At 42.8% G+C, this 27535-nt stretch overlaps 1 protein-coding gene and 1 pseudogene across 3 annotated transcripts in view; both read right to left on the bottom strand.

Annotated features, from left to right (window-relative positions):
* Positions 1-11854, bottom strand: part of LOC117357552 — a 12371-nt gene extending 517 nt beyond the window's left edge. The window contains exons 1-4 of one of the 3 annotated variants that reach the window (XR_004538827.1): positions 10377-11854; positions 10193-10285; positions 9983-10051; positions 1-181 (exon numbers count right to left, since the gene is read on the bottom strand). The exon at positions 1-181 is cut by the window's left edge and continues 517 nt beyond it. Coding sequence is in view for 1 of the 3 variants with exons in the window: in XM_033938325.1 (XP_033794216.1) it covers positions 8486-9868 (1383 nt within the window). In the remaining 2 variants the exon portion in view is untranslated. Of the gene's footprint in view, positions 182-7842; positions 9887-9982; positions 10052-10192; positions 10286-10376 lie in introns of those variants that run through there. The other 2 variants (XR_004538828.1, XM_033938325.1) reach the window with 2 other exon arrangements.
* Positions 11855-20801: 8947 nt separating this feature from the next.
* Positions 20802-21326, bottom strand: LOC117357176 (annotated as a pseudogene).
* Positions 21327-27535: the final 6209 nt, after the last annotated feature.

The raw sequence follows: 27535 nt of genomic DNA, 5'->3' as shown, positions 1-27535 counted from the left end.
TGACCTGTCAACGTTTAAAATACATGATTGTTCAACACAGATATTATGACTGCACACCTTATACCCACCCGATATTTTACTGTAACATACCTGGGGTGTTGTACAGATTGCGGCGGACAGCCCGGACCCATGCAGGGTGATGTAGCCTGAGCTCGCGGGCTTTTTTCTTCAAATCCTCAACCTATTACATAATGGAGAGACATGAGTGAGCCATGATATATGGTTCATAGAGAATAGCACGTGGACAAATCGCGCAGACATGATATATATATATGCATTGAAAGCAGTGCATGGAAATAGATAGCAAGCATAATAATTATGTAAATTTTGAAAACCCGACTGGAATACAGCTAATTAAATCAAATAAGTACATGAGAGACACCATTATCAACTGCACAATTTTTCAGCAGATGTATGATGACGCAGTGCGCGATTTCAGGAGATGCGTATCCATTTTTGCCTTCCGCGCAAAAAAAAAAATTCTTTATCCGCGCCAATTTGTCAGCGCGCAATTGTCTATGAACAACATGTATTTGATAAATACTTACGGAGCGCGGTGTGATAGCGCGGGCGTTGAACAGCTGCGCAAGTTCTCCCCAGGCCCTGTCCATTTCACCTATATTGCGTCTTTTCCCCTTAACGGGGAAAAGCAGTTTAGCATTGAGCGTGAAGTACTCAGTTAATATGAGTACTTCACGCTCGGAGAAGTTGGGCTTCCGCCCACGGAAACCCACATAGGATGCCATCTTCTCTGTGAATCTATGACGTTTTTGCAAAGCTTAAATACCAGTCACATGACCGATGTTGTGTGAATATCGTGAGATTTCCCCTTTTCAGCGCTGCTATTGGTTATCTAAAACACGTGTTAAATGGTCAATAGTCAAACAGATTTTACTACATTGTAGTGATGAAATGCACATATTAATTGAGTATGTGTGTATTTTATAGTATATAGTTTTGTAGTAATTGATTGAAACATAATTAGCGTTAGCATGGCGCGCATATGTGTTGAAACGCGTGATGACATCAGCTTGTCTCCATTAGTGCATAATGATGACGTATATCATCATACTAAAGTTATAGTACTTTTTCGCGCAATTGACGGATTAGTTTCCCAGTGCGCAATTGACGGGTTTTAGTATAATGAGCGCAAGTTAAAAATGCGGACGAACAGAGTTAATGGGAAATCTGAATAAATGGTGATATTTGTAAATGCGGGTGGGGGGCCTAATTGCAAAGCTTAAATACCAGTCACATGACCGATGTTGTGTGAATATCGTGAGATTTCCCCTTTTCAGCGCTGCTATTGGTTATCTAAAACACGTATTAAATGGTCAATAGTCAAACAGATTTTACTACATTGTAGTGATGAAATGCACATATTAATTGAGTATGTGTGTATTTTATAGTATATAGTTTTGTAGTAATTGATTGAAACACAATTAGCGTTAGCATGGCGCGCATATGTGTTGAAACGCGTGATGACATCAGCTTGTCTCCATTAGTGCATAATGATGACGTATATCATCATATTAAAGTTATAGTACTTTTTCGCGCAATTGACGGATTAGTTTCCCAGTGCGCAATTGACGGGTTTTAGTATAATGAGCGCAAGTTAAAAATGCGGACGAACAGAGTTAATGGGAAATCTGAATAAATAAATAAATAAATAAGCTATTACAGTGTTTGAATATGGGAAACACATAAGAACAATAAAATTATATTAATTTTAAAAAGATCAGGGAGTCATGAGTAAATTATTGTAATTATTACACATCATTTTCCACTCCTAATATATTAATACAGTCATACATCACATATGTTTGTGAAGAGGGATGCAGAGAAAGCACAGTTACTTACCGTAACAGGTGTTATCCAGGGACAGCAGGCAGATATTCTTAACACATGGGTGACGTCACCGACGGAGCCCTCGGTACGGACCTTTTTAACTAGAAGTTTCTAGTTGGCCGCACCGCGCGTGCGCGAGTGCCTTCCCGCCCGACGGAGGAGTGCGTGGTCCCCAGTTAGGATAAGCCAGCTAAGAAGCCAACCCGGGGAGGTGGGTGGTACGTAAGAATATCTGCCTGCTGTCCCTGGATAACACCTGTTACGTTACGGTAAGTAACTGTGCTTTATCCCAGGACAAGCAGGCAGCATATTCTTAACACATGGGTGACCTCCAAGCTAACAAAGAGGGAGGTGGGATGGTTGGCCATTAGGAAAATAAATTTTGTAACACAGATTGGCCGAAGTGTCCATCCCGTCTGGAGAACGCATCCAGACAGTAGTGAGTAGTGAACGTGTGAACTGAGGACCAAGTGGCAGCCTTGCAGATTTCCTCGATGGGCGTGGAACGGAGGAAAGCTACAGAAGCAGCCATAGCTCGGACTCTGTGGGCCGTGACAGTTCCTTCCAGTGAGAGACCGGCCCGAGCATAGCAGAATGCAATACAGGCAGCAAGCCAATTGGAAAGTGTCCGTTTGGAGACAGGACGACCCAAACGGTTGGGATCGAAAGACAAAAATAGCTGAGGGGATGTTCGGTGAGCTCTGGTACGATCAAGATAGTAAGCAAGGGCACGCTTACAATCCAGCGTGTGCAACGCCTGTTCCCCAGGATGCGAGTGAGGCTTAGGGAAGAAGACGGGCAGCACAATGGACTGGTTGAGGTGAAAAGCTGAGACCACCTTGGGAAGGAATTTAGGGTGGGTGCGCAGAACAACCTTGTCATGGTGAAAAACAGTGAACGGTGGGTCGGCAACCAGTGCATGCAGTTCGCTAACCCTCCTGGCAGAGGTGATGGCAATCAGGAAAAGCACCTTCCAGGTAAGGAGTCTAAGTGAAGTTGTGGCAAGAGGCTCGAATGGAGGTTTCATGAGAGCTGAGAGTACCACATTCAGGTCCCAGACGACTGGAGGAGGCTTGAGGGGTGGTTTGATATTGAAGAGCCCTCGCATAAATCTGGAAACCAGAGGATGAGCCGTGAGGGGTTTTCCGAGAATGGGCTCATGAAACGCAGTGATGGCACTGAGGTGGACTCTGATGGAGGTAGTTTTGAGGCCAGCATTGGACAGCGAGAGCAAATATTCCAATACGGTTTCCACCGCTAAGGAGGTGGGTTCATGATGATGCCGGAGACACCACGAGGAGAATCTGGTCCATTTCTGATGGTAACATTGGAGGGTGGCCGGCTTCCTGGAGGCGTCCAAGATGAGGCGGACCGGCTGAGATAGGTTCTCTGGAGAGGTCAGCCCGAGAGAAACCAAGCTGTCAGGTGGAGCGAAGACAGATTGGGATGCAGTAGAGACTGATGCTGCTGCGTAAGTAGAGTAGGAAACACAGGAAGGAGAATGGGTTCCCTGGAGCTGAGTTGGAGCAGGAGTGAGAACCAGTGTTGGCGAGGCCACCGAGGTGCGATAAGAATCATGGTGGCGTTGTCCTTGCGGAGTTTGGACAAGGTCCGCAACATCAGAGGAAACGAAGAAACTGGGGACCACGCACTCCTCCGTCGGGCATATTCTTAACGCATGGGTGACGTCACTGACGGAGCCCCGGTACAGACCTTTTTAACTAGAAAGTTCTAGTTGGCCGCACCATGCGCGAGTGCCTTCACGCCCGACGGAGGAGAGCGTGGTCCCCAGTTAGGATAAGCCAGCTAAGAAGCCAACCCGGGGAGGAGGGTGGGACGTAAGAATATCTAGTGAGTAGTGTGTAACGTCACCCATGCGTTAAGAATATCTGCCTGCTGTCCCTGGATAACACCTGTTACGGTAAGTAACTGTGCTTTACTGCTCAATGCAGAAAGTAGGTATCATTATCCTAAGGTGTGTATCGGGTCGTTTGTTCATTCTTATCTTTGTCCTAAAGTTAAGTGACCTAATGTTAACATGAAAATGGAATCTAAGTCACTCTGCACTGATAATATGCCACCAGGTCAATTGTACAGGAGATGATTTAACCTACATAAATGAAGGAATTGAAAATTATATTTTTCTATTGGAATTGTGAACTTGAAAATGGATGAAATAAACCTTTTAGAAAATGTACATTTAGTGGAAGAACTTCAGATGTATTCATTTGGAAGCATTGGATGTTGGCAGGGATATGTTCTTTAGAGGATGTAATAACTAATAGTAAACTGCTTGACTTTTCACAATTGCAACATATATTTGGTCTAAATAAATCACAATATTTTATGCTTTCAGGTGGTATAACTTAATAGCTGGACTTGTAAATAAAACAACAAAACATGGTCTTAGAGACATTTGGAGCATTGAGATTAAGCATTCAATTGATGCATCTCAATGGCCACAACTTTGGCCTAAAAAATATTGCCACTATCATCTTGAGGCTGGGACATTAGATCATCTTTTATTGTATTGTCCATATATATTATTAGTTTAGAAATCAATGTTGCCTCAAATAAATAGGATGAAGGACAATCCAGTAGCCTTGACTTATTATTGTATTATGGCAAATTATGTATTTAATTATGTCGGAATAAATATGATTTCAGGAAATGTTATTCATGTTTTAATCTTACATCAAGTGTTAAAAAAAACAACAAATTTTAATTTAAATGCAGCACTTGCAATTCTTTCTAACACTTAATTGTTTCCATTGTGTCCTTACGTGTTACTTAGTTGGATAGTACAATACAAATTTACATTTAATGGCATAGTTATTAATGTCATACTAACATAAAGAAAACAACAAAATGTTTTAAACATTGGTAAATGTTTATTAAAATATTGCATATGTGATAAACATGTAATACACATATGTTCAAATGCAGTGTCAACAACACAAAATCTTTCAGTTCACCATACATGATCTTTTATGTACAACATACTGAATTATATCTTTATTCGTTTTAAATCATAAACAAGTGTGCAATAATATATCCATTAAAGGTGGCACAGCAGTTAAACATCAGTGACAGTGAGTAAGGATGTGGTTATAGCAGTGAAAAAACATCAGGAGCAAATTAACAGACAGTTTAAGTGAAACAGTAGAAACAACAGTCTGGACCACCAAAAGGAGTGGGGGACATAGACAATTTAAAGTGTATCATCTGTTCATGCACCATGTGTGGAAATCACACATTTTGCTATACGACCTTTGAAAAAGAAAGACCATACACACCCTTCAAATTAAATGAGCAACAGTGGGAGAGAGTGAGATATTGGCAGAGCAGTTAACCAACATCTGTGAGAGTGAGAGCAGTGGTTTCAGAGACAGCACCTGACTGACATTCTGCTGGGGGGGGACTCTGCTTCTGGGTCCTGCAAAGGCCAACACCTGACTGCCATCATCACGTTTGCACCCTTGTCAACCCATTCTGGGTCCTGCAAAGGCCAACACATGACTGCCACCATCAGGTTTGCACCCCTGTGAACCCATTCTGGGTCCTCATCTTTTTCTGAATCTCATGGCTTCAGAGACAGCACCTGACTGACATTCTGCTGGGGGGGGGACTCTGCTTCTGGGTCCTGCAAAGGCCAACACCTGACTGCCACCATCACGTTTGCACCCTTGTCAACCCATTCTGGGTCCTGCAAAGGCCAACACATGACTGCCACCATCAGGTTTGCACCCCTGTCAACCCATTCTGGGTCCTCATCTTTTTCTGAATCTCATGGCTTCAGAGACAGCACCTGACTGACATTTCTGCTTATGTACTTTCTAGGCCACCAAAAACAAGGGAGGAAATGTACAATTTCAAGTTTTTCAAATTTTCCTTAACACAGCCGCTTTCCCTGAAGCCGCTCCATCCAAGACACCATCTGACCTTCCCTACGTGAAGGAAAAAGCCTTTGAACACCACCCACAACACCTTGAAAATGTCAAAGCGAGTACAGTATGCTTGAGTGGGTTACCTTGCTCGGCATAAAAAACCTTCACGCTTGGCACATGTCAGAGCAGTGGATACTAGGATAGGTAGGGGTCAGAGGAGGGCTTCAGAGAAGCAGTTAACCAACAGTAGTGGGAGAGAGAGATATTGGCAGAGCAGTTAACCAACATCTGTGGAGTGAGAGCAACAGTTGGCAGAGCAGTTAACCAACAGTAGTGGGAGAGTGAGATATTGGCAGAGCAGTTAACCAACATCTGTGGAGTGAGAGCAACAGTTGGCAGAGCAGTTAACCAACAGTAGTGGGAGAGAGAGATATTGGCAGAGCAGTTAACCAACATCTGTGGAGTGAGAGCAACAGTTGGCAGAGCAGTTAACCAACAGTAGTGGGAGAGAGAGATATTGGCAGAGCAGTTAACCAACATCTGTGGAGTGAGAGCAACAGTTGGCAGAGCAGTTAACCAACAGTAGTGGGAGAGTGAGATATTGGCAGAGCAGTTAACCAACATCTGTGGAGTGAGTGCAACAGTTGGCAGAGCAGTTAACCAACAGTAGTGGGAGAGAGAGATATTGGCAGAGCAGTTAACCAACATCTGTGGAGTGAGAGCAACAGTTGGCAGAGCAGTTAACCAACAGTAGTGGGAGAGAGAGATATTGGCAGAGCAGTTAACCAACATCTGTGGAGTGAGAGCAACAGTTGGCAGAGCAGTTAACCAACAGTAGTGGGAGAGTGAGATATTGGCAGAGCAGTTAACCAACATCTGTGGAGTGAGAGCAACAGTTGGCAGAGCAGTTAACCAACAGTAGTGGGAGAGAGAGATATTGGCAGAGCAGTTAACCAACATCTGTGGAGTGAGAGCAACAGTTGGCAGAGCAGTTAACCAACAGTAGTGGGAGAGAGAGATATTGGCAGAGCAGTTAACCAACATCTGGGGAGTGAGAGCAACAGTTGGCAGAGCAGTTAACCAACAGTAGTGGGAGAGAGAGATATTGGCAGAGCAGTTAACCAACATCTGTGGAGTGAGAGCAACAGTTGGCAGAGCAGTTAACCAACAGTAGTGGGATAGTGAGATATTGGCAGAGCAGTTAACCAACATCTGTGGAGTGAGAGCAACAGTTGGCAGAGCAGTTAACCAACAGTAGTGGGAGAGAGAGATATTGGCAGAGCAGTTAACCAACATCTGTGGAGTGAGAGCAACAGTTGGCAGAGCAGTTAACCAACAGTAGTGGGAGAGAGAGATATTGGCAGAGCAGTTAACCAACATCTGTGGAGTGAGAGCAACAGTTGGCAGAGCAGTTAACCAACAGTAGTGGGAGAGAGAGATATTGGCAGAGCAGTTAACCAACATCTGTGGAGTGAGAGCAACAGTTGGCAGAGCAGTTAACCAACAGTAGTGGGAGAGTGAGATATTGGCAGAGCAGTTAACCAACATCTGTGGAGTGAGAGCAACAGTTGGCAGAGCAGTTAACCAACAGTAGTGGGAGAGAGAGATATTGGCAGAGCAGTTAACCAACATCTGTGGAGTGAGAGCAACAGTTGGCAGAGCAGTTAACCAACAGTAGTGGGAGAGAGAGATATTGGCAGAGCAGTTAACCAACATCTGTGGGAGTGAGAGCAACAGTTGGCAGAGCAGTTAACCAACAGTAGTGGGAGAGTGAGATATTGGCAGAGCAGTGGTTTCAGAGACAGCACCTGACTGACATTTTGCTGGGGGGGGGACTCTGCTTCTGGGTCCTGCAAAGGCCAACACCTGACTGCCACCATCACGTTTGCACCCTTGTCAACCCATTCTGGGTCCTGCAAAGGCCAACACATGACTGCCACCATCAGGTTTGCACCCCTGTCAACCCATTCTGGGTCCTCATCTTTTTCTGAATCTCATGGCTTCAGAGACAGCACCTGACTGACATTCTGCTGGGGGGGGGACTCTGCTTCTGGGTCCTGCAAAGGCCAACACCTGACTGCCACCATCACGTTTGCACCCTTGTCAACCCATTCTGGGTCCTGCAAAGGCCAACACATGACTGCCACCATCAGGTTTGCACCCCTGTCAACCCATTCTGGGTCCTCATCTTTTTCTGAATCTCATGGCTTCAGAGACAGCACCTGACTGACATTTCTGCTTATGTACTTTCTAGGCCACCAAAAACAAGGGAGGAAATGTACAATTTCAAGTTTTTCAAATTTTCCTTAACACAGCCGCTTTCCCTGAAGCCGCTCCATCCAAGACACCATCTGACCTTCCCTACGTGAAGGAAAAAGCCTTTGAACACCACCCACAACACCTTGAAAATGTCAAAGCGAGTACAGTATGCTTGAGTGGGTTACCTTGCTCGGCATAAAAAACCTTCACGCTTGGCACATGTCAGAGCAGTGGATACTAGGATAGGTAGGGGTCAGAGGAGGGCTTCAGAGAAACTCCTGGGGGAGAGATCCTGAGCACAACAGTTTGCAGGCCTGTAGCTTTCAGGCCACCAAAAGGAGAGGGGGACATAGACATTTCAAAGTGTCTCTCCTGTTCCTGCAGCATATGTGCTTGGGAGACCATATGGACATGTCAAAGCAAATTTCAAATCACAAAGTGCACACAATTGTAGCATAGCAACAGGAAAACCTGAACTTCAACATCAAACTCTACAGTTCCAGATTATGTGCTATACCACGGAGATATTGAAAGAGAGGTGTTTGTCCATATGTTGGCAGCAGCGTTGTTAGTCTTTGCGTCACTCTCACATACGTGCTCTTACTGCTGGGTGGTGCGCGGTTACCAGCCTGGAATCGAGCAAGCAGCTGTTCTGTGTGATCTTGCTCACGCTGTATATGTTCAAGGAGTTTAAAGATGGTTGGATGGTGGCATGCAACAGAGGATTGAAATGCATGGTGCCAACCTTCAACGGAATTATTGGTCCGAGGCAGTCCATCTTCCACACGGGAGCGCATATTCCACAGAGGAATAGGAAAAGGTGGCACCCGTCTCCCATTTGGCCGCAATCTCCCGATGTAATTGTCTTCCCAATAGTCATACACCAGGGTCAGTTCATCTGGTCGACTCTCCTCCAAGGTCTGGAAACACTCAGCAACATCATCCACAGGAACAAAACTTAATGCTAACAGCATTTTGGTGAACATTCTTACTCTCTCCTCATCTCTATAGCTGGCGGTCAGTCCCTCATGTTGAATTCTGCGCCACAATGATTGACCCAGATGGAACAGGCAGCCAGAAACTGTAGCATTGGGAAATACAGTGCGGGCAGCTTGCAGACTTGCTCTCTCAAAGTCCATCAAGATTGTCAATGGTGCCAACGTGTTTCTGGTTTCCAGCAGTTTCCTCAACACACGTTCATAGTCCTCCTCCCTTTTACTGTTCAACAACACGTAGACCATGGGAAGTGCACGATTGTCTACAAATGCATGGATGGTAAAGACTTGGACAAACAAATGGGGGGCAACTTTGAATGTCCCATCCATGAACCAATGTCCATGTTGCTCCAACACCTCAAGATTAGATTCTGTAGTGAAAATGAATATGCGTCTTTCATCATTTTCACCTGAATCCCACAACAGTAATTGTTCACCACGTGTGCTTCTTTGTAGCGGCTCAGGAATTTGTATGTCTCTTATGCACCTGGGATTACCCATTGCTAGATGGCCTGCATTTCTCTTTCTATTAACTGTTCTCTGCATGGAGGTGTATGCAGGCAATAATGTAGCGGCTTCTAAACTTGTACCAGCTGTTGTGCCATGAATGATCTGACGTGGCCTTTCAACCGTAGCCACAGCTCTTTCACGTATGTCTCCCATCATTCGATCAGCTTCAATTCTAGCATTGTTGGGTGCATGCACATGCGCCGTTATCTCAACAGAAGATCCATCAACGAGCCTCTTTCTTCTTCCCACACAGTCACGGCGCACACACCTCCAGGACGTGGATCCGTCTGCCATCACTCGGTCACGCCGATATCGATAGCCCTCATTAACCCAGTGCTCTCTCCCATGCTGTGAAGTTATTACTTCCATGTCTATGTCAAATCACTCCTGAAACCATACAATTAATAACATTATCCTATTTTGACTTGCAATTGATATACAATTGCCTATATCATGAATGCACTACTCAAAAGAACATCATACCTGTAAGACTGGAAGTATATCGATGAAACCCTCAGGAACTGTAGTCGACCTTCAACCCTGAACCAGTACCTGCAAGAATTATAACATGCATGTAAACTTAATGTTCACCCCCCACCAATCTCCAGCACACAAAAAAACATGCAAAGGTCAAATAGGTGAGGTTAGGCCATACATATGTAGAGTTTAGTGCTATGGCACAACACCATATACCTGCAAGGGTGCGATCCCTGTCAGGAAAACACTGAAGATGTCTGTCCTCTGTTGACTGTGGTGTCTTGATTGTAGTCTGTTGATTGTAGTCACCTTCAGTAGTAGATTAGATAAGGTTATTATATACATAGGACATACAAATCCCTATATGTAAAGTTCAGTGCTATGGCACAACACCATATACCTGCAAGGGTGCGATTCCTGTCAGCAAAACACTGAAGATGTGTGTCCTCTGTTGATCGTGGTCTCTTGAATGTCCTCTGTTGATTGTAGTCACCTTCAGTAGTAGATTAGATAAGGTTATTATATACATAGGACATACAAATCCCTATACCTCTGTACTTACGTTGCCTCCAAGATTGAACTTCTAGACAACACTAGGGTTTCAGCAAATTCATATCCCTCAGCACATGACTGCAAGACTAAAATTTATAAGGTTAGCACATAGATATAACAAACAACACCCACTATGTCTGTACTTACCTTTGCAATCATACCTGTAATAGTTAAAATCTGGCTTGCCAACAATCATGGATTAAGAACGTCATTATACCTAATCGCAGACAGAAGGAAGGCAGAGAGGCCCAAAACAAGGACCCACAACAATTGTATACAATCACCCTCACTACACACCCAAGGCTAAAAGTGTACCCCAATAAGCCCTACCATCAGACTATTTATCCTATCCTATTGTTCCAATTTAGCAAAACCAAAAAATGAAGCTATGCATATACCTGTAAATGTGAATATCCTCTTATGTATGATACCTGCAAAAGAAAATGGTACCCAATGCCTTTATAAAACTATAAACCGTGAGCACACTCGGTTTTTTAAAAAATCTTTATTCATTTTAAATGACACATCATGTGTACAAGAATCAAAACATTAAAATGAAATACATCACATGTCAATCAAGTACCTCCCTTCCCAACCCACTTCCCCACTCTTACTTTTCCCAATATGAATGATAATAGTATAATTTAGACACCCTCCCAACAATAAGACAGTGTATCTTTAAATAGAAAATAGTGTATATTCATTACAGTAAGATGTTAATGTCTCCCTTTTTTATTGTTACTGTTCTTTCCATTTTGATAATGTGACATAATGAATTGTACCCAAAACTAGATACTTTCAAATTATTACTTATATGTTGAATGGTGACTCCTGTGCTGATATTTTCCTTTTTTTTTCTCATGCACTTACCCAATAATATTGCATCATTACATCATGATACAATCCTCAAATTAAACATATTCAGATACTAGTGTTGCTGGCATAAGAGTTTTTACCTCATGCCAACAAGTTTTTTTTAGATATTTATTACTTTTAAAATCTATAACTCCATCCAATTATGCTTCCAATTAATATCCATCATCACATTATACATAATCTTAATACCATACCTCAACCTTCTCGCTCTTTTAACATGCGGGAAAACTAAGCGCAAGACGGGGTGTCCTTAAAAATCCGCGTTCCGTGCCCCTTTTCAGGTCCCTGCCCCTGACAGGGCTGGATGAGAAGGTTCATAGACAACGGCGCGAAAGACGAAAGCCAATTTAAGGCAAGGCGCGCCGCCGCACCGCACCAAATTACAGTTTTTAGGGGCTCCGACGGGGGGTTTTGTTCGGGAACCCCCTTCTGTTTACTTAATAGACATCGCGCCGGCGTTATCGGGGGTTTGGGGGTCGTAACCCTCCACATTATAGTAAAGTGGGGGGTTCCCCCCCCCTCGCCCTCCGTCGGAGCCCTAAAAACGGTCATTTAGAGCGGCGCGGCTTGCGCGCAATCGTCTATGAACCCGTCGGAGCCCTAAAAACAGTAATTTAGAAAGGCGCGGCGTCGCGCGCTGCGCTCAATAGGGTGGGCACGCCTTTGACCCGGCGCGCCGGCGCGCTTTTGACCCGGCACCGTATGGGAATTTAACTCTGACGGATCCTAGCATGGGGAAGGGAAAGCATTAGGATCCTTCAGAGTTAAATTATCATACAACTCTGTCAGAGCCAGAGACTAAATGTGGCAGGGACCCGAAAAGTGGCGCAGAACGCGGATTTTTAAGGACCTGTGCGTTTAGATACGGGACCAAATCGCGGTTCATAGACAATTGCGCGTAAATATCAACATACCCTATATAAACTGGTTCATAGACAATTGCGCGCAAGACAAGATTTTTAAGGACCTGTGCGTTTAGATACGGGACCAAATCGCGGTTCATAGACAATACGGGACCAAATCGCGGTTCATAGACAATTGCGCGTAAATATCAACATTATATAAACTGGTTCATAGACAATTGCGCGCAAGACAAGATTTTTAAGGACCTGTGCGTTTAGATACGGGACCAAATCGTGGTTCATAGACAATTGCGCGTAAATATCACTGGTTCATAGACAATTGCGCGCAATACAAGAACTGAAAATGTAAATATCAACATACCTATATAAACTTGAGGATCAATTGCGCTGAGTTTTATGATCGCGATTGTCTTGCGCGCAATTGTCTATGAACCATACCCCCCTCCCTTTTCTTGCGCGTGAAGCGTAAATATAAACATACCTGTAAATGAAGAAATGTGGACGTTCGCTCTCACCAGAGGCGAGAAAAATCCGCGCAAGACAAATATTCGTTATAGATCAAGTACCAGCAAAACCAGATCTTTACCTATAACGGACACGGTCAGGCAGCGAAAGGAAGGCGGGAAAGGAAGGAGGACATATATAATGTAGAAACGTAACCATAGTAACGAAAATGCATTCACGTGACTTGTATTTAAATGCTGTTCGGAGAATATATATCATGAGATAACGTAACCATGGTAACGAAAATGCATTCACGTGACTTGTATTTTAATGCTGTTCGGAGAATATATATCATGAGATAACGTAACCATGGTAACGAAAATGCATTCACGTGATTTATGTTGAAAACGCAAAGAGTCAAGGGAATCATACATAACACACGTTGACGTGATGACGTGTTCACGTGCTGTACGTGCGCGTGTCCTCCGATGGTCAAGCGGCCTCTAGTGGCGCGCTCAGTTGTCTTGCGCTGAGTTGTCTTGCGCTGAGTTGTCTTGCGCTCAATTGTCTTGCGCGGAGTTGTCGCTGCGCTGAATTGTCTTGCGCTGAGTTGTCGCTGCGCTGAATTGTCTTGCGCGCAATTGTCTTTGCGCTTATTTGTCTGCGCTATTTTGTCTGCGCGCGATTGTCTTGCGCGTTTTTGACCTGTCACCAAGGACAATAGAACAACAAATGATCCAGTGTCCCTATTTCAAGATGACAGTGCCAGCTTCTATTAGATTTAGAACTATCTAACTTCTGCAAACGAACAGGGGTCTAAAAAATTCTATATAACAGAAAAAAACAAGTTTTTTTCATAGTTGCTGATGCTGTACATCTCATCCTCTAAGTCCAAATCCATGGCCATTGAGTAGCAAAAATCTGTTGCTTTATCTCAATGCTCCAAATGTCTCTTAGACTAGTTTTAGGCTTTTTATTCAGATATTAATTTATACCCTTGGCTGCCTGATGCCCTAGCAAATCTGTCTGAAAGCATAGGCCCGGCAAACTATACTGATTTTTTTAAGTTACGCCAATCATTGAACCCCTTCTGAATGGCCTGTTTCAACTGCGACCACTTATATGTTTGAGACTTTGCAATGCCGAATGATTGTTGCAGTTGTGAAAACTCAAGCATTTTCCCATTTGATAACACATCATCTAAAGTACGTATACCTGCCTGCAGCCAATGTTTCCAGAGGATCTTAGACTCGCCAAATTGAATCTTGGAGTTCAACCATAAGGATTGACACATGCATTGTTGTACTGATATAGATGTTAAATTATCAATAAATTTTAAGTTTTTCCAGGTGGCAAAAAGAATGCTATTGTCCTTATAAATTCTGGATAACTTGATACTCAATATATGACATAACCGTAATGGAGAGAGTTTCAGCTCCAATCGTCTCCCATTGGCTGCAAGAAGCCCACCCTATTGAAGCGGTCAAATGCATAGTGCTTCTACAAGTAAAAAATTATCATGCAGATTTATCAAAACTTTTGCTCAAGAAGGAATAGAGATTTATATACACTTGGCAAACACTTGCCCCTATAGGTTTAAATTCGGATATAGAGTGGTTTAATTTATAATAAAGTCAATGTTCCTTTTGATGTCATTTCCGGGTCAATTACACACTTCCGGGTCAAACACATAGTTCAAAGTTCCTTCTGATGTCATTTCCGGGTCATTTGGGACAGGAAGTATAAATAGAGGGGCTGGGGTTGATGATTCTATGTTTGTCCAGACTTCCCAGCCAGTCAGGCACAGGTTGCCGAGAGAAGGCAGGAAACTGAGCCAGAGCTTGTATCAGATTAATTTATGTATTTAAAGTTAAAGGAAATAGTATAGAAGCTAGATTGTGATTAGTGATGATCAAAAGAGAATAATGGTAAAGAGTGTTTTTAAAAATATCAAATAAATTGTTTAAATTATGTTTTAACAGTGCCCTCTCCTGATGAAGAGCCGAAACTCGAGTCGGAGGATCATGGAGTTTTACCAGAGCTGACATAGTAGTAGAAAAGCACTTTAATGCACAGTTTACACATTTGCACGTTTGCACGATAATACTGTGGTGAATACAGCACCCAACCTGCTGATATATAGTTAAGTGACTATATTTTTTTAAAATAAAGTGAATATAATTAAAGTTAAAGGTTGGGTCAGGGACCGTAAAAATGCTATGATGGTCCCGATTCTACCCGCAGTTTGGTGTCATCACTAAACATAGGGGTAGGTGGTCTGCGCACTTTTACTAATTTATAAATATATATCCTTACAAAAGCTGTGATTGTTCAAGAGATAACCGAAATGGGACATAAGTTGCCATTCAGTCCGGAAGATGCTCCAAGACTTCGGGAAGGATCCAGTACATGCCCTGACACAGTATGAAAGCTTGATGGTATCTATAAAAATTTGGGAAATTTACCCCACCCACCGCAATTGTTTTTTGCAAAGATACTAAAGCTATTCTAGCCATTTTACACAGCCAAATAAATTTAGTGAGAATTCCATTCAATTTCTTATAAAAGGGCCCCTGAAAATAAACTGGCAACATACTCATTTGGTAGCAAACTACAGGCAAAATCATCATTTTGACAGTTTGGACTCTCCCCCACTAAGAGAAATGTAATGGGTTCCAATGCTCACATATTTCTTTGACTTTCAGCAATAAAGATTTTTCATTTACTGTCATTGTGTGTTCCAAAGTTCTTTGAATCATGATTTCCCAAGTATTTTATACCCTCTTCCTTCCAAAGGAATGGGAATGAATCAAATAAGCCTTTCACACAATGCACATTTAGTGGAAGAACCTCTGATTTACTCTAATTTATTTTATAACCAGAAAATTTACCAAATTGATCTATCAATTCCAGCAAATGTGGAATGGTAGATTTAGGATTCTTTAAATGAAGCAAGATATCATCTGCATAAGCAGAAATCTTATATTCCCGACCTGCATAAGGAATCCCCTGTATCTCCTTTGCCTGCTGTATAGCCAAAAACAAAGGTTCCAGAACAATATCAAAAGCAAAGAAGACTAGGGACATCCCTGTCTAACTCCCCTCTACAGGCAAAAACGTTCAGAAAATGTATTATTATTATACAGCCTGGCAGAAGGGGAACTATACAAGGTTTGAATCATTTGAATAAATATGGATCCTATTCCAAACTAATCCATTCTCTGCATTCAAAGAAACAGAGAAGGTCAGATCATCCATAGTTTTTGCTAAATTTAGCATATGAAATGCCAATCTGGTGTTATTGGAAGAATATCTTTGAGCAACGAAACCCGTTTGGTGCATACCGATCATATACGGGAGAGCCTTGGTTAATCTTAGAGCCAATAGCTTAGCCAGGAGTTTTCCATCCACATTAATTAAAGAAATAAACCTGTAGTTCGAAACCAAAAGGGGATCTTTATTTGGCCTCGTAAAAACAATGGTTAAAGATTCCACCATAGTACCTGAAATATAACCTTTAGTCAGTTGTGACTGATATACATTTAGAAGATGAGGTAATAGTATAATTTGGAATGATGATCCAAGATGGCGTCAGGCTAGACGTGCTGAGGAGCCGCTCTGAGGATTTTCTCTTCAATAATAATTTTTCAGTGGGCAATATCACTTACCCGATGCTTAAACGGAGGGGCCGTGGGGCCGCTGGTGCCTCGCGGCCCACTGTCACCCCCGCGGTCGACGACATCGGGGAACTCCTCAGACGGATGCAGGGAGCATTTTTAGTGTCGGAGGGAGGCCCGCAGAGGAGCAGCGGCGTCAGCGAGGCCGTGGTAATTCCTCCGGGATTGGAGACATCTCTGAGCCCCGAAGTTAGGGCGCCACCCCCGCAGCCCCAGTTAAGCAGCTCTCCAAGGGGTATGGGAACCCCGGATGTCGGGGCTTTGCCTTCCCCTGAGGCAAGTAGTCCAACACAGAGCCTGCTGATAGGAGCTCATATTGATATGAGCTCCTTTGAAGAAGCTGAGGAAAATTCATCTAAGGAGAGGCGAGTTAGCCTTCAGGGACAGCGACAAGTTAATCAACTGGATGGTGAGCACTATGACACTTCTATACCTTTAATTTCCTTGGAAAAACCCTCAGAAGTAACTCTGGACTCATTGTGGGATCTTATGGCCGGACTAGTGAAGACCATAAGTCCCAAACTTCAGTTAATTGAGGGGAAACTGTCTCAACATTCCACTAAACTTAAAGTATTGAAAAATGAAATGACTGCCTCTAACTCTTCTGTTCAGAAGCTTGAACAGGAAATTAAATCATCTAAACAACTACAGGAAACTTTAATGAAAGATAATATAAATCTTAGGAGAAAGATGGAGAATTTGGAAAACAACTCCAGATACAACAACTTAAGATTAATTAACTTTCCTAGGCTACCATTGGTACCACCTAGAGAAATGTTTAAAAGATATTTTCTTGAAGCTTTGGGGGCCTCAGAAGATTCACTACCTCCTTTATCACGAGTTTATTATTTACCCAATAAGATTAAATTGCTAAAAAAGTCTTCGGACCAAGGATTATTGGATGTATCGGATTTATTGGAAAAATCTGATAAAGAGACCATAGAACCAAGTACTTTGATTGTAACAGTAGCTCTCTCTATTGATAAAGTTTGGTTGTTAAAACTATTCTTTAAAAATAGACAGAAAGAATTTATAGGTTGTAAAGTGCAGATATTTCCTGATTTATCACGAGAGACCCAAAAGTGTCACCGTGAATTTCTTATGTTGAAGCCAGGTGTTACATCTTTAAGTGCTACTTTCTATTTACGACATCCTTGTAAGTGTATAGTGCATCACCGATCAGTTAAGTATGTTTTCTTAGAGCCTAATCAGTTGACTTCTTTTTTAGCGCTCTCCCAATTGGAGGCAGAAAAATCATAAGCCCTAAGATTATTGATTAATCCCAGCAATCAGCCCTCTAGCTAACTTTAAATGAAAGAGTGTACATTTTGTTCAATTCTTTTCTTTTGTTTTCGCTAAGAAATCTTGGATCCAAAATTTGAGGACTTGAGCATTTTAGTTATAAATGATCTTAATGTTATTGGAATATTTTTTGCTTTATGTAGAATTACTAATTTTGCTTTCTGTACAAGTTTATTCTTGATTATATGATTTGAAAATCAATAAATATATTTAATAATAATTTGGAATGATTTGAAAAACTCCACTATAAATCCATCACTACCCGGAACAGATCCAACTCTGAGGGATTTTAATGATGCCTGGAGTTCCTTAAGTGATATAGGCACTTTAAGATTTCCTTTTATATGCTTGGGAATTTTTGGCCCATGAATTAACTTTAAAATATCTAAACCCACAATTTCCTTATTTGAATAAAGCTCAGAAGAATATAAAGCCTTGTAATATTCCAAAAATTGTTTTAATATATTTCCAATTTGAGTATGAGTTATACCCTTCTCATCTTTAATGGCCCCAATCTTTACTTTTCTTTTTTGTAGCTTTAAGATAATTAGCTAATACTGTTCCCACTTTATTCAACTTTCCATAATACAGAGCCTGCTGAGAAAACAAATCTTTCCTAGTCAATTGTGAGGCAATCTTATTATATTTATATTTAGCTTTCAAAAGGGCTTGAAAGGTATTTTGTTCCCATTTCGAGGCCAAATGTGACTCTAAAGTCAAAATAGTTTGTTCCAAATTGGAGAATTCTAATTTAAACATTCTCCTAATATGCGCCGAATATTAAATTATTTGCCTGCTCATTGTAGCTTTGAAAGCATCCCATAAAGTTTCCAAAGAGATTTCCTCTGAGGTATTAAGTTGAAAGTACTCATTCATTTTTACCTGAATTTCCTCAAGAAAGTTTGAATCTGCAAGCAATGTATTATTAAACCTCCAAACAGGTCTATTAGGATATTTTTCAGTAAACTGGAATTCTATCCATATTCCAGCATGATCTGTCAAAAGGACTGGATCTATGGGGGCTTTTGTAACCTGTTGAGTTAAATAATCCAAAACAAAAATATAATCAATTCTTGAAAATTATTTATGAACATGGGAGCAAAAGGAAAATTTGTGAGCTTTAAAATGAAAAATCCGCCATATATCTTTCAATCCACATGAATGCACAAGATTGTCCAACCCTAATGATTTTAATTGTTTACTAGGTTGTTTATCCAATAGTGGATCCATGACAGCATTAAAATCTCTGGCTACAAATAAATTAGATGTAGCCATTGACAGAATTAGCTGCTGGAGTTTTTTAAAGAATTCGGCCTGATTTGAATTAGGAGCATAATCGTTAAAAATTGTCAGGGCATTGTTTCTTGAAGTCATGTCCACATGGAGCCATCTACCCATTGGATCAGCTTGAGGATTACCAAACACTGCAGAGCATTTCTTATTGACTGGGATAGCTACACCAGCTTTTTTCCCCCACTGCAGGCGTGAAAAAACAATGTTTAACCCACCCCCTTGCAATTTGGCAGCCTCAGTAGATGATAAATGTGTTTCTTGTATAAAATACATGTCCGCCTCTTGTTGTTTCAAAAAATTAAGAGTTTTTTTTCCCTTTTACTTGGATGGTTGAGTCCATTGACATTTAAAGAATATACTTTTAAAGCCATTTGAAATGATTAATATGAATTATTAGATCAACCCTTGATTTCCCTGTAAACTTAGAAATATACAATACCTCCCCATCTAGGACATAACCCTTAACAGACCCCTACCCCCAACCCATCCCAATTTATAACACGACAGCTTGTAAGCACCCCTCTAGGCCAGGAGACCATCCACCTCCTCTATGCACCCTACTTCTTCCCAAAATTAATCCTCTAAATATTAATTAATAAACTTACCATTTGCATTTTAATGTTTAGGATATCAGGAAACAATCGATTCCCAAAAACATTCATTTTGAACTATATAATTAATTCCTATCTAAGATTATCCAAGAAGTCATAATATGAACCAATCCATACATACATGTATAAACATATAAACTAGTTAATAAAACCTATAAACTCTTATGATGAATAAAATTCATGCTTATCAATACATATTATTCAAAATAATTTGACTAAAACCATAGCATAAGCTGTCCATACACATTCAATCTGATCCACAAAATTAATTCCTATCTAATACTTTAAAATTTAATAAATCAGGACACACTCATTTCCTAATTCATTCATTCATAGATTCATTCATTCCAACTGAACCAAAGGATCGATTCCCATCAAAAATTTCCCAACAATTCAAAATATGAACATTCCATAGATGTATATAAAACAAAATAACAACCACAACAAATCATAACTGGATCCCAACAGCTACTTACCACATTTCATAAAGATTTTCCATCACTCTAAGTACAGTTCATTAAACTGATTTAAAGAAACTATAATAATTTTTTTTAAACCCAAATAATAATAAAAGTATATCCCTTCCTTCCCTCCAGTATATATAATTAGAAAGTGCCTTGACCAAAGTTGCAACCTAATTTATATAAGCCCATGGATAATTATTATAATTTACTATAACTTAGACCGTTTGCAAAGTTTTTTTTATATATATATTTATTTGGTAAATCAGGACCTACTCATTTCCAAATTCAGTCATTCAATCATACGGTCATACCTACCTTCATTCATACTGAACCATATTGGTAAATATAACAAAACAATAATCATAACAAATCACTCCTTTCTAATTAGAAATGAGCACAACAATAGCAATGTTAGGACCCTCAAATCCGCTTAAGAGTCAATCTTATTATCCACCAAAACAGTTATCACGCATGAATATTTGTTCTCCATACAGCAAATGGAGGCAGAAAACCATCAACTCACAGCCCCTTTTCCACAGTGGTTCTTACTCCTGCAGCCTCTCATTGCCTGCCTTTCACCAAGTTCTGGACAAGGGGCATACAATAACTATGCTATGTACAGAAATGTCCCTTTCCAGCACATGTTTAATATGCTGCTCTTCTCAAAAGATGGACCCTATTTAGTAAACATTCATGGAGGATACTGAAAAAGGAGGACCAGTCCGAGACCACTGCCTTCCAGATTACTCATGTGTAGCAAGCCTTTTCTGCAAGACTCCTCTGATCTTCCAGCCTGTTCCCACTGGACACTGGTCATTGCGATGGGTATCCAATGCAGATGTCTCTATAAACAACAAGCCATTCTTTTCTGCAAACTCTCTGGCTTTATCTGTGGGCACGGCTCATAAGTGATGCAAACGACTCTTGTTTCCCACAAGCATAATGGAAATGTTACTGCCTGCGTGGTCTCGCAGCTCTTTCAACAACAATCCACGTTGTCATAGGTGAGGTGCTTGACAATGACATATATCATTAATACACAGATGTTATTGATCAATACCACTCTTATCCTGTTGTGTCCCAGATCTGTGCTTTTATCATCTGTCCACCTAGATGCTTTTGGTAGCAAACTCCACGCCAATGGTGCTTTTACTCTCCAAGTTGAACTTATTGCGGGTAAACTGAGACAAAAGATTACTTATTCCTACACCCGAGCCACCAATAAGTAGAACGTTGAACAGATAGTCATCCTTGTCCCAGGTCCCCATGACCACGCTGCAAAGTGTCTAATCCCAAGCACTGACTGGGCCGCTCTATATCCATCTTAATATTAAACTGTACCATGCAGTGATCACTGGATGCCAGATGATCACCCAATGTAACATCAGAAACACTTTCCCCATTTGTAAGCACCAAGTCCAGTATGACCACTTCCTGCATGGGTTCTATTACCAACTGCTGGAACAGTTCTCCTTGTACAGAATCCAGAATCTCCCTACTTCTAGAAGACCCCACAACAGGGATACCCCTATCAACATCCGGCATGTTAAAATCACCTATTAGTAAAACTTCCCCCTTTTTTTTTTAGATAAGAACATAAGAAGTTGCCTCCACTGGGTCAGACCAGAGATCCATCGTGCCCAGCGGTCTGCTCCCGCGGCGGCCCATCAGGTCCATGACCTGTGAAGTGGTTTTTGACTATTCCTATAACCTACCTCTACTTCTATCTGTACCCCTCAATCCCCTTTTCTTTTAGGAACCTATCAAGACCCTCCTTGAACCCCTGTAGCGTGCTCTGGCCTATCACAGCCTCAGGGAGCGCGTTCCATGTGTCCACCACCCTCTGAGTGAAAAAGAACTTCCTAGCATTTATTCTAAACCTGTCCTTTTTAAATTTCTCCGAGTGCCCCCTTGTACTTGTGGCTCCCCACAGCCTGAAGAATTTGACCCTGTCTACCTTCTCTATGCCCTTCATGATTTTGAAGGTTTCTATCATGTCTCCTCTAAGTCTCCGCTTTTCCAGGGAGAATAGCCCCAGCATTTCCAATCTGTCAGCGTATGAGATGTTTTCCATACCTTTTATCAGTTTTGTCGCTCTTCTTTGGACTCCCTCAAGTACCGCCATGTCCTTTTTGAGGTACGGCGACCAGTACTGGACACAGTACTCCAGATGTGGGCGCACCATTGCCCGATACAGCGGCAAAATGACTTCCTTCGTCCTGGTTGTGATACCCTTTTTGATGATACCCAACATTCTGTTTGCTTTCTTTGAGGCTGTCGCACACTGTGCTGATGCTTTCAATGTTGTGTCTACCATCACCCCCAGGTCTCTTTCAAGGTTGCTCACCCCCAGCAATGATCCCCCCATTTTATAGTTGAACATCGGGTTCTTTTTCCCCACATGCATGACTTTGCATTTCTCAGTGTTAAAACTCATTTGCCATTTTCTTGCCCAGTCTTCCAATCTCATTAAGTCCCTTTGCAGGTCTTCACAGTCTTCCTTGGTTCTAACCCTGCTGTAGAGTTTGGTGTCGTCCGCAAATTTAATAACCTCACAGTTCGTCCCTGTCTCCAAGTCGTTAATAAATATATTGAACAGGAGCGGTCCCAGCACCAACCCCTGTGGGACTCCACTCGTGACCCATTGCCATTCTGAGTAATGGCCCTTTACTCCAACCCTTTGTTTCCTGCCTGCCAGCCAGTGTTTGATCCATTGGTGGATATCCCCTTGCACCCCGTGGTTCCACAGCTTCTTAAGCAGCCGTTCGTGGGGTACCTTGTCGAAAGTTTTTTGGAAGTCAAGGTAAATGATGTCTATGGATTCCCCTTTATCCATCTGGCTGTTTATTCCCTCAAAGAAGTACAGCAAGTTCGTGAGGCATGACCTTCCCTTGCAGAAGCCGTGCTGGCTTGCCTTCAGCTGCCCATTGTTTTCTATGTGATTGCAGATGGTGTCCTTAATCAGTGCTTCCATCATCTTTCCCGGAACCGAGGTCAAACTCACCGGCCTGTAGTTTCCCAGGTCACCCCTTGATCCCTTCTTGAAGATGGGCATGACATTTGCTATTTTCCAGTCCTCTGGGATCTCCCCTGTTTCTAAGGAAAGGTTACATATTTGGCGAAATGTCTCTGCTATTTCGTTTCTCAGCTCTTTTAGTACCCTTGAGTGGATGCCGTCTGAACCTGGTGATTTGTCGCTCTTTAGTCTGTCTATCTGACGGAGGACATCCTCCCGGCTTACCTCTAGTTTGACCAACTTCCCATCCCGGTCTCCATTTAAGATCTCCTCGGGTTCTGGAATATTGGATGTGTCCTCTCTCGTGAAGACTGATGAGAAGAACTTGTTTAACCTGTCAGCTATCTCTGTTTCCTCCTTTACCACTCCCTTCCTGTCTCCATCATCCAAGGGTCCCACTTCCTCCCTGGCCGGTTGTCTCCCCTTCACATACTTGAAGAATGGTTTGAAGTTTCCTGCTTTCTCTGCCAGTCTCTCCTCATATTCTCTTTTTGCTTTCCTTACCACTCGGTAACATTCCTTTTGGTGCCTTTTGTGTTCATTCTGGTTGTCCTTGGTTTGGTCCTTTTTCCATTTTCTGAATGATGCTTTCTTGTCACTTATCGCCTTTTTCACTGCATTTGTTATCCACACCGGGTTTTTTGTTCAATTCTTTTTGCACCCTTTCCTAAACCTGGGGACGTACAGGTTCTGTGCTTCGTGCACCGTGCCCTTGAGCAGGGCCCAGGCTTTTTCTACGGTCTCCATCTTCCCTGAGCTGCTGCTGAGTTTCTTTCCCACCATTTTCCTCATGGCCTCATAGTTCCCTTTTCTGTAATTGAGTGCTGTCGTTGTGGTTCTCTTCATTTTTGGTGTTCCTATTTCTAGCTTGCACTGGATCATGTTGTGATCGCTGTTTCCTAGTGACGCTAGTACTACCACATCCTTTGCGGGTCCCCCTAGCCCGTTGAGGATTAGGTCAAGAGTGGCTTCTCCCCTTGTTGGTTCCATGAAGCAGTCCCTTATAGCCTCCAGGAATTTTGTTTCCCTTGTGCAGTTTGAGTGTCCAATACTCCAGTCTATGCCAGAGTAGTTGAAATCCCCCCATCACCACCACACTTCTGCTTTTGCATACCTGCCTTAATTCAGCCTCCAGGTCCTGGTCGTTTGCTTCCGGTTGTCCTGGTGGGCGATAGTACAGTCCCAATTTTATATCTGCTCCATTTCCTCCTGGTAGCTTAACCCATAGTGATTCCAAGTTGTCCGCCCCTATTGCTGTTTCCATCCTGGTTGAAGGAATGGAATCCTTTATGTATAGCGCTATTCCTCCACCCTTCTTGTATGTCCTGTCTCTCCTGTAAAGTTTGTACCCTGGTATGACCACATCCCATTTGTTGTCCTCGGACCACCATGTTTCAGTGACTCCAATTATGTCTATGTCCTTCTTTCTGGCTATGATTTCTAGCTCCCCCATTTTGGCTCTTAGGCTCCTAGCATTAGTGTATAGGCAATTTAAGTCCCAGTTGTTTACCTTCCTTGTTGGTTTTCCTCATGGTTTGGTGTTCCTGCCTACCCCCTCATGGGCTGCCAGTCCCCGGGCCTCGCTTTGTTTATCCTCCTCCTGTGGTGTGTCTATTTCGTCCTCATCTCCCTCCTGTGGTGTGTCTATCTCGTCCTCAGCCTGCTTCCCCATTTTTGGATGTCCTTCCGGCTGTTTCCTCCATTTCCTGCTCCTTGGTTTCATTAGTTCCCTGGGCCCCTGCTTTGCGTCCTTGGATTTTTTTATCAAAAAATGTCCACTCAGTCTCGATCCCTCTATCGCCTTTTCCTGGCCCAGTATCCTTGTTTGATACACTAGTCCGATGTGTCGATGTCAGATCGACTATCAGCTTTCTCATTTTCCTCAGTTTAAAGCCATGTCTATGTTGTTCTGGATGTTGTGTGCCAGCCTCCTCGTCCCATCGGTGCTCAGGTGCAGTCTGTCCCTCCTGTAGAGCTTGTTCTTTCCCAAGAAAGTTGTCCAGTTCCGTACAAAATGAAAACCTTCCTCTTCGCACCACCTCCTCAGCCAACCGTTAATTGCTTGCAGCTCGGTCTGCCTCCTTGCATCCGCCCTCAGTACTGGCAAGATCTCTAAGAAGGCTATCTTCCTTGTCCTCAGCTTCAGTTTCCTCCCAGTATCTTGAACTGCTCGGTCAGTGTTGTCCTGTTGTAGTTCCTTCTGCTGACGTCGTTGGTTCCAACTTGGATTATCACTGCTGTTTCCTCCATCTCAGCTCCTTCCAGGATTCTTTCGATTCTATCTGTGATGTCCTTAGTTCTCGCCCCTGGGAGACATGTCACTAGTCGGTCATCTCTGCCTCCTGCTATGTGACTGTCCATCTCTCTCAGGATTGAGTCTCCCACTACGATTGCGGATTTCCCCTTTCTCAGTTTCCTCCTGGGTCTCAGGTCTGTATCAGTGACTCGATCCGCCAATCCTTCCTCCGGATTCTGATGGGACTCCACCTCCTCTGTCTGCTCAGTTCCTCTGCAAGGTCCTGTTGGAATCCGTCCTTCCCTCCTGGAATCTGGTAGAATCTGTCCTTCCCTTCTGGAATCTGGTAGAATCTGTCTTCCATATGTTGGTTCCTGTCCCCTGGCATCTGGTGGATTCCGTCTTCCAACTGTTGGTTCCCTTCCGGCTTGTTGGTGATCCTGTGCCTCCACCATCCTGCAGGCCTCCTCAATGAATCTCTCGAGCTCTCTAACCTGCTCATTGATGTGGCACTCTCTGGTGGTATCCTCAGTTGCCCAGCCTGGTTCCTCTACGGTGCGGAGTCCCTCCAGCTCCTGGACCTTCACCTGCAGTCTCCCGACCTCCTTCTTCAGGCTCCCAACCTCCTTCTTCAGGCTATTCAGTTCCTGACATCGACCGCATATGTATGCCTGCCTCCCGGAGGGGAGGTAGTCATACATATGACACCCGGTGCAGTATACTGGAAAGCTTCGCTGGGTTCCTGTAGCCTCCATTTCTCCTTTCTCGTACCTGAAGTCCCTTTGTGTTTAGGAGTGGTCGGCGTGCAGCTAGCTGAAAGAATAGAGAGAGAAGAGAAGAATGAGAACAGAAGAAAAGTATCATTTTTTTTTTTTTTTTGAGTTAAAAGTTAGAATTTGCTGCTGGGCTGCCTGGGCTCCTGGCTCCTTCCAAGGCTCCTTCGCAAAGGCACTCTCGCTAAGGCGAGCGCCTTTGCCGCTCACCTTCGCCGTGTGCCGAACGACCGCGTGCCGTTGGCTCCCTTCCTTTTAAGGGGGAGCCCGGGCGCTGAGACGACCTCTGACGCGCTGGGGTGGGCGGAGCTTCCTCTCGCTGCTACCCCGATCAGGCTTCCGCCCCTCCTTGCTGGCTACTGTCCCTCTGCCTCTGTCTCGCTTCACCCGGATTCCTTCCTCCCCTTTGCCTCCTGGTCCTACAAAAGAAAAAGCTAAAAAAAAGAACAAGGATGCCGCAGAGTTCTGCCTCGTGCCCTGATATATTCTGAATGTCCATTATTAAATCTCTGTCCACTTCTTCCAATTGTGAATGTTTTCACTATTCCATCTTTCCAAATTGATCCACAGTGCCTCTTCCTTGCCCTGCAGATCCTGCAATTGTGTGACTTTAATATGATCTTTAACATATAATGCTACTCCCCCTCCTTTTCTTCCTACCCTGTCTTTCCTGAACAGATTATAGCCCGGTATAACTACATCCCAGTCAGGGTTCTTCATGAACCACGTCTCCGTGATCGTCACTATATCCAACTCATCTTCTTCCATGACAGCTTCTAGATCCAGAATCATGTTTCCCATATTTTGAGCATTAGTATATACAACTTTCCAGACATTGCCCTCTTTTCCCATCCGTGGAGAAGTATTTAGTGATTTACTTACCTGAGAGCTTATACTCACCTGGGAGCTTTGATCACCCTGCCCCATCACTTCTAGTTTTAAGCCTTCTCTATCCCACCTAGTGGTGGGAGGCAGTCTTATATAGCTCTAATGAAACTGAAACTCCTCCTATGAGGTGATTGGTTCCCTTTTAATTGCAGGGATGCCTGCTGCCTAGGTAATATTTAAGAACCTCCCCATCACTGTTCTGCCAGAGTCCTTTCCCTTCATGCTGCTTTTTTTTTTTTTTTTTGCCTACTGGAGAGCATACATGTGTACAGATATATGTGTATGTTACAAAGTTGTCTCAATACATATGTTAGACTTTGACATTTGCAAAATGGGTGTTGCTTCTGCTGCATGTAGCCTGTATATAAATGTCCATACTTGCATGCCTTTTGGGGGGAAAAAAAGCTCTACATCAGCAAATCATTTTCTAAAATGTTAGTGGAATTTGAGCCATCCCAACATGGAAATTAGTGAAATAGGGAAATTAGGGAAAAGAATGTAGAGAAGGTTAATGCCAATGGGACATTTAAAACTTGAAAGGCAAAACGTAATGCCTATAAAAAT

Source organism: Geotrypetes seraphini, chromosome 3 (assembly GCF_902459505.1).
Source record: "Geotrypetes seraphini chromosome 3, aGeoSer1.1, whole genome shotgun sequence".
Taxonomy (NCBI): domain Eukaryota; kingdom Metazoa; phylum Chordata; class Amphibia; order Gymnophiona; family Dermophiidae; genus Geotrypetes; species Geotrypetes seraphini.
This window is presented reverse-complemented; position numbering and strand designations above follow the sequence as displayed.